General features: G+C 34.4%; 1 protein-coding gene across 1 annotated transcript; it reads left to right on the forward strand.

Moving 5' to 3' along the window:
- The first annotated feature begins 5,297 nt into the window (after positions 1-5,297).
- LOC131224888 (uncharacterized) lies at positions 5,298-7,899 on the forward strand. The gene is made up of 6 exons (XM_058220334.1): positions 5,298-5,529; positions 5,726-5,801; positions 7,001-7,063; positions 7,154-7,247; positions 7,619-7,720; positions 7,836-7,899. The coding sequence occupies exons 1-6, from the start codon at positions 5,515-5,517 to the stop codon at positions 7,897-7,899; spliced, it is 414 nt and encodes a 137-aa protein (XP_058076317.1). The 5' UTR covers positions 5,298-5,514.
- Positions 7,900-8,320: the final 421 nt, after the last annotated feature.

Below are 8,320 nucleotides of genomic sequence, written 5' to 3' on the forward strand. Positions count from 1 at the left end.
GATTTTGAAAAAAATAAAAATCGTGATTTTAAAAAAAATCTATTTTGTGGGAAAGAAAAGAATATTGATTAAAGTTGATAATTTTGAAAAAAAAAAAAATTGATTTCGAGAAAAGAATAATATCCTGAAAAGAAAATTAAAAAGATTTCAAAAAATGTGAAAAATTTGACAATGTTGAAAAATGAAAATATTTTGAAACAGAAAATGAGAGTTTGTTTTTTGAAAAATAAAATAAATTTGAGAAATTCGAAAATAAATGCTTTTAAAAAAAATGGAGTTAGAAAGAATTGAAAATTTTAAAATTAAACAGTAATAAAGAATCGATACTTTAAAAAAGACAAACATTTTGAAACAAAAAATAAAGAAGTTGGAAAAGTTTGTGAATTTAAAAAATAATGGAAATGTTAAAAATTTGAAATTAAAAGGAAAAGTTTTTATAAAAACACTGAGATTTTGAAAGAAAAAAAATATCATTTTAAAAAGGAAAATTAAAAAGTTGAAACAAAATGATATGCTTTTGAAGGAAAAAAATCGGCATTATGGAATTTTTGAGAAAAAAATAAATTTTGAGAAATTTTTTGAGATTTTGGAAATAAAAATTCAGAATTTGTTTTTATTTTTTTAATATTTTATAATAAAATTAATATTTTGTTAAAAGTTTTCAAAGAAAAATTAAGCATAAAAAATATACATTTTGAAAACAATGTTATTTTTAAATGGAAATTAAAATTTATCTGTGAAAAAAATATATAACTTGATCAGGGCGAGTAACTAGTCAAATTGAGGGTATTGATCAGTAAAATAGATTAAATAGACCAAACATATAAAATAGGCTAAATATTCTGGTCAAATTTGTGACCCAACTTATTGACCTCGCGATAACCTAAGAATTAATGTTAGTAAGTTGTGGGGCCCATCATGATGTGTGTCGAACATCAACACCGTGCATTTGATGTGTCCCTTTTAGGTTACGAGATATCTCAAAAATCATCCGTATACGAAACTCAGGTGGGCCATATCATCTAAAACTATGTGAAGACATCCTAAAAAATCTAAAAACACTTGGTGGGGCCCACATGAGTTTTGGATGCGGCTGAAACTTGGTCTGACCCCTCATCCAAGTGGAATACACATAATTAGTGGGTTGGATATATGAATCAAATTTAGGTAAGCCCAATATATGATTATAAATGTTTTAAGGAATCCCCTCTCTATTCCATTTAGGTGAGTTACTAATTACCCTTAGCATACTGAGTAAACTCTGTGAGGTCCACCGTTATTTATTTATTTTATCCACTCCGTTCATCCATGTTAACAGATAATTTGAGGTCTAAAGAACCAAAAGGAAGCATATCTAAAGCTCAAGTGGACCACACCACAGGAATTAGTGTGATTGAACCTCTACCATTGAAAAATTCTTGGAGGCCATAGAAGTACTTTTAGTTCAAGTTGATGTTTGTATTTTCTCTTCATTCATATCTTTTTAATATTATGAACAGGTTGGATGGCAAATAAACATTATTGTAGGCTCAAGGTAGGTATAACAATGGAAATCATTATTCCACATTGTTTTATATGGCATGGTCCACTTGAGTTTTGGATTTATCGAAAATTTGGGATCAACCCACACCGTTCATCAATTTTTCAAGATCATTTTAGAGAATTATCTAAAAAATGAATCATATCCAAAGATTAAATGGACCACACCATAAACAAGGAGAACGGATTAGCTACTACTCCTAACACCAACTAATGGCTGGCAGTTGGTGCTCTGTGGGTCCCATCATGTTGTATGTGTTTTATCCATGCCGTCCATCTATTTTAAAAGATCATCTTACAACATGAGACAAAAAAAATGAGGTATATCCTGATATGAAATGGACCACATTATAAGAAATAGTGTTGAATGAGCGTCAACCATTAAAAACATTTTGGGGGCCATAAAAGTTTTGAATCGAGATGATTTTTATTTTCCCCCTTCATCTACGCCTATATGACCTAATAAACAGATTGGATGTCAAATAAATTGTACAGTGGGCCTTAGGAGGATTTTAATGATGAATATCCAATCACTATTGTTTTCATGTGGTGTGGTCCACCTGAGATTCATATACCTCTCATTTTTGGAATAAATCCCTAAAATGATCTTTAAAAATGGATGAACATAATGGATAAAATACATACATCATGGTGGGGCCCACAGGGGGGAGTAGTGAGACTAGCTACAAAAGTGATGTCAGCAAGTTCCGTGGGTCCCACCATGATGTATGTTTTGTATCCACACCTTCCATCCATTTGGAGAGATCATTTTAGTGCAATATTTAAAGAATGAGTTAAATCCAAAGCTCCAGTGGACCCCAACACAAAAAAACTGTGGGACAGTGATGCCCACTGTTAAAAACTTCTAAAGGCCACAAAAGTTTTAGATGAAGCTAATATTTGTGTTTTCCCTTATTTCATGTCTTCTTTTTTTTTCTTCTTTTTTTTAAAAACATTTGAACAGGTTGGATTTTAAATAAACATTATGATGGGCCTTAATATAGTTTCAACGGTGGGAATCACTCTCCCTGCTGTTTTCTGTGGTGGGGTCCACTACAGATTTTTATCTGCCTAATTCTTTGGCTCATGACTTAAAATGATATCTCAAAATGGATGGACGGTGTGGATATAACACAGATTTATATGGAGCTCATTTGTTGGTGGACGTAGCCAAAGGTCTGGCTTTTAATGGCGGACATTCAATCTTAATTGTTTTCCCGTGGTGTGGTCCACTTGAGATTTATATCGATCTCATTTTTTGGGATTAACCCTAAAATGATATGGAGAAGTGGATGGACGGCATGGATTAAAATATATAAATCATGGTGGGGGCCGTAGAGCACTATCAGATGGAAAGCCCAAGTGACGTTACATATCTACTGAGACAATATGTGAGTTTTGTGTTTGATGTAAAACAGTGGTGACTCATTCATATTAATAGTGGTAATGCTATAGAATTATCCAGACCATCTAAATAATGGGTCTAGTTGTTAATGGTTAATATTTATACTTTTTTTGTATATAAAATTATATTAATCATTCATTAAACGGTCCCTTAAATGTATGGGTATTAATGTAATTGATGTGTTAAATTATGGAAAACTCACAGTTTGCGGATTTGAAACAAATATCTCATTTCAGAAGAGGGTTTTCCAAATCCCCTCTGCTTGGTTTTTCATTTTCTTCTTCCGCCGGTGGGTGAGCTCCGAATCTTTGAAGGATTTCAGGCATGCCGTGGGTGAGCTTCTCTCAAAATCCCTGTTTTTATTCCAAAATCCATTCCATCTGTCATTGCTCTCTCTTTTCTTCTCATTGGGCCATGGTTCCGGTCGGCATTGATATGGGCCCATTGTTTTTGAAATGGACTGGTTAAATGCTACATTACATAATGGGCATGGCCAATGCGGCTATACTGTAACTGATTTTCAAAACCAAATAGGTATGGATCTTCAAAACACAAGGATCAATGAAATTAGCCGAACAAGCAGTTATTTAGGTTGTCCATGTTAAATCTATATTCTGCATTCTTATTGTCTTTCATTGAGCTATTTGCTTGCAGGCAATCATTTACAATGCATTTGCTCCATCTTATGATATCATGGGCTGTTGTTTGTGATGTGTGCTACTTGGAACTTCAAAATCTAAAACCTGGCAAGACGCCAATAGAATTTGCAGAAAGGTAATTTTTACTGCCTTGCAATTCCTATGAGATGATCCTGGGCATTTGTCACTCTTTGTTCTAATCTCTAAAAGAAAGTCTATGTTGGTTCTTTCTTGCAATTGGAATAACCTTTTGTCTGATAAAATGGCTCTTGTTGCAGTCAGGGACATAATATCTATTCGAGCTGGTCTTAAAAAGGTCCCTTGGGATGGATATCTGAAATACTCTTGTCCTGGTCCAAAACACACCGAACAAAAGTATGTTAGATGTATCTTTTTCTCTTAAAAACCTATAGAGGATCTGGCATGGACAGTCATGGCCTACCTGATTTTAGTTGAATATAGAGGTTTGGGGTGTATAGCCCTGCCCATGGTGGAACACTGCAAGATCTGACCCGTCTCTCAGGTAGGCCCATGGCATGGATTCCCAGGGCCCAATAATGAGGCCAGTGAATTCATCAGGTGGGCCAGTGTACAAAACAAATGGACTTCTGAAACAAGTTCTTTCAGCTATCTATTCATTTCATACCCTGTTACTGGATGAGTGGACCGGTCTGATTTTTAGGAGATGGTGGTTATGCAGTGGGGCACACCAGATGGTCAGCTTGGTTGTTCACCATGTGTAGTCTTTACATGTGTCCCCAGCTTGTAGATGGCTCTCCTATACATGCCTGTGGCCTTGGAAAATCTAATAGATATAAAGCTTATCATACAACTTATGAAGAAAAGGAAGGTCTTGACTCTTGAGTTTAGCATACCAGCAACATGACAATCTAATACAAAAACATTGGCAATATCATAGCACTATTGTTTCACATTTTCAGGCAACAAATCTTTGCAGAGATGGTGCTGCGATGTCTCGAGGAAAAATGAAGAAAAATCAGGCTCGTGTATGGAATTTTCCTTTTTCCATTTAATGTCCCCATGGGGCTCGTTATGTTCTATTTTTGGTTTGAATAATTTTAGTCATTTCTTTCAGTTAGTGCTCATTGTCAAAAGAATGGTTCAAGTTAAAATGGTGAAGGTCTAAATTCTATGACTGAAGTTTATTTGATTGGAGTTAATGCAATCTCTATTCAAAATGGAGTCAACAATTATAAGCTCTAAATTTCTGCACATGTACATCACTTGAGCGGTGGACGAGCTCTTCCCCTTCCCATTAGTACTCTACATATTATTACATTGAATTGATTTTTTTAATTGTCGGTATTAAGCTAATCAACAACATTAGTCCATGTAATTATGAAGATATACTCACATGTGCAACACATGCATTTTACTAGTTTATTTATATAAAGTAATAGCTCCATAAACTACCAAACAGAATCTGCACCAAATATCCAGTTGCAACCAGCCAACCACATCTTCCAAAATTGTTTATCCATTTCAAAATAAGCAGTTTGGAGCATTTTATGATTGGTGGAACTGGATTTTCTTTCATGAATGTATATATACACATCATTTTCCTACTTTATGTAATTGGTTTGAGTTGTTGTCTATGCTGTGAAGTTTGTGAAATCTATTGCATTTATAATTTTATTTGGTCTTTTTGAATGGTTTTTTTTCCTCTTAATGCCTTGTGGTTGCAGGGCTTGTAATCTAGAGGCACTGAAAGGATTCCCTTTCTTTTTTCTCGTATTTTCCAGTTAGAAGTAACTTGTTCAAATTGGGTGTTCTCCAATTCCCATCTCTTCATTGGAAATTCTTCTTCTGAATCTTCTATGCATGAATAGCAGGTTTCAAGTTTTGGGGTGTCTGTTTGTATTTAAAGTTTAGACTTTTCATTCTCCATTGAAAGGAGGAGAGATTTTAGAGATGACCTTCAGGAAGGTATATCCTCTATTGTTTGTTAGATTCTAATTTCAGAGGGCTTTTGTTTTTCTTAGATTCTAATTCCTGAGAATCCAATTTTCTGGAACATTTCTTGGTTGGTGGAAGAAGAATCTCGTCTGCTTCTTTTATTTTCATTTTGAAACAGTGGGTTTTTTTTTTAATTAATTATTTTTTTTATACATGATGCTTGCAGTCTTTTCTTCCAAGAATATTTTCATCCAAAGAGAAGACCATAAGCCAAACCGACGAAGATTCATTCGATTCTTCCGGTAAGTAATAAGCATCTCTTTACCTTTTAAATCCAACCAAATCTCTTAAATCCTTTTACCAATTTTTTTTTTTTTTAATTTTTTACTGCATGCTTTATTTTGTATTTCGCAGAAATTACCAAGCTCTCTTGCAGATTACAAAACTGCCTTTTCCCTTCAATTCAAGAATGCGCTAAATTTTCCAAATGCCCCTCTGCTAGATCCATAATTCATGTTGGTTTTCTAAGGAAATCAGTACCCAACATTTGAAATTTTTTCGGGCAAGTTTACCTAATGATTTATTAATTCGAGAATTTAAAAATTGCATTGATTTTTAGTGGTGGATAAGGTATTTCAATGGAAGATAGAGACATCTGAATTTCTCTGTCAAAACAGATGGCACAAGAACTACTCACTCAACTCATACGGAATATCTTTATGAGAAATCTATGTCAATGCTGCCAAGATGGTCCCAATATCAATTTATTGCAGCCCATTTCTTTTAGCTGAGACTTCATATTCAAGGAAACGAACTGAGAAAAAGACAACACTAAAAAAATAACTACCCATTGTAAATGAAAACAACAAAGGAGAATATTGTAGATAGCTTTTTGAACTTAGGTAATTCGATATCCTTTTAAGCTTTAACTTGGGATGTAAGAATGGCATTTTATGTGAGGAATTAATGTCCTTTTAAGCTTTAACTTGGGATGTAAGAATGGCATTTTATGTGAGGAATTATGGAATGTTGAGCCTCAGGAAATGTGGATTTTACTGAGGATTTCAATTCCTTGTGTGTGGGCCTGTTGTCTGGTGATCTAGGCCATTGAGATGTTGAGCCTGCAGTGGATGGACCATGCTCCCAAAAATCTTCCACCTTTTAAGATAGTAAAAATCAGTTGATTGCCTAGAGATGAACAGTTGAGAAAAAAATATAGGACCAGTTTCAATGGAAAAGAGAGCCAAAGATTGGGTGGATAGGGTCTTCCAATCTTGAAGACTTTTTGGGAGATGGGGGATGAAAGAGCAGCCCATCATATCAACAGTTTGGATCGCTCAACTGTGGGTTCCACACACATGGTATCTAAAGCCTGAGCAACTTCTGGATTTGATAACCCCACCCAAGAAACTTGGGGTGATTTTGGATGAAGTTTGTGTCTTTATCCTCTTCCAAGCTTTCCCTCTTATATCTAGTATTTCTTTCTTGCAAGAAATAACAGTGGAATTTGAGAGAACCTTGACTTCTTCAGCTACCCCACCATCCTTCAGAAAAAGCTTATCTGGTATGCATTGATTTCATTGATTTTTCTTCCTATTTGTCTTTATCCCATCCAAAATTTTCCTCTTATTCTTTTATCTTCTATTGATTTTAGTTGCAGAATCAGAGTCTACTTCAAGGCTTGGGAGTCTAAATTTCAGTAACTTACAGTCTCAGATGTCGGACATCTCAGACAGACGAGACTTCAGGTTTTCCAATCTTGATTTTCTCTGTTGTGCTCTGTTCCTAATTCTTGTTTGGGAATTGATATGTACACCCACCATGATTGATTTGCTAGAATTGTATTTGTGTAGGCCTTGGCATGCTTTCAGGAAGTCACCAACAGATATTGCCGAGAAAAGAAATCTGTATGTCTTGATTTGCCCAACATCTTTCCATATACATTGTTTTATAAAGCAGAATTGTATTAGAAATTGCAGTCTTAATTGAGTATGGAGTCCTGATGTCACTTATAATCATTATTTGGTTCAGACCAGAAATTAAATAGGAATTCGAGTTGTTAATGGAAATGTGCATCTAGATAGTGCTTGCCTGTAACATTGGACTTGCTCTTGTACAGACATTGTGCCGAATGTTTATCATCAATGCTGGCCCTGGTTTTAGGTTGCTGTGGAGGACAGTGTAGTCTTTTATCGATAGAAAAACCACTTCAAAGATTCATGTACTCTCAATGAGGCTGTTCTTCTATTTGTATTTAATCAATTAATGTTCCGTCTTCTAGAAATACTGTGACAATGTCTGGCAGTTATTTTTGACATGCTTCTCTAATTTGGAAGGGCAGGGTTCTCAGAGTTTGATGAATATGTTCCCATGGTAGACAAAGCTATGGATTCAAGCTAGAAGAAAGAAGCGTCCCATCAAAAGCTCCTATCTCCTAGAAGTATGCAAGTATATATTAAATTTCATTAGGGAGTTGCAGGCTTTTGCAAGTCAATGGTTATATGTTGTTATATGAGGTATCATATTTAGTGGATTCCAAATATGATTCCATTTATGTGCATATATTTTTCACATGAGGTATCATATAATGCTTTGGGAGTCTATTTTCAGTATGACTGGACCTTTTAGTTTGATGAATAGGATTTATTTTGTGAATAAAATTCTTATTAAACAATCGCATGAATTATTTTTGAATGACTATCAGGTGTAAGATTCCAAAAACAAATCTGATGATATTTTTATTTAATTGATTTTTTTTAATTTACAGATATTTTAGCGACGGACCAAATCCGTCGCAAATTTCTAAACAAGTTGAAAATCA

Source organism: Magnolia sinica, chromosome 14 (assembly GCF_029962835.1).
Source record: "Magnolia sinica isolate HGM2019 chromosome 14, MsV1, whole genome shotgun sequence".
NCBI classification, from domain to species: Eukaryota; Viridiplantae; Streptophyta; class Magnoliopsida; order Magnoliales; family Magnoliaceae; genus Magnolia; species Magnolia sinica.

What these genes read in the sequence shown, in the direction of transcription:
- LOC131224888 (XM_058220334.1), top strand. An exon ending in AGATTCATTCGATTCTTCCG is followed by an intron (nt 5,802 to 7,000) that starts GTAAGTAATAAG and finishes AAGAAATAACAG; the next exon opens with TGGAATTTGAGAGAACCTTG. An exon ending in CTTCAGAAAAAGCTTATCTG is followed by an intron (nt 7,064 to 7,153) that starts GTATGCATTGAT and finishes TATTGATTTTAG; the next exon opens with TTGCAGAATCAGAGTCTACT.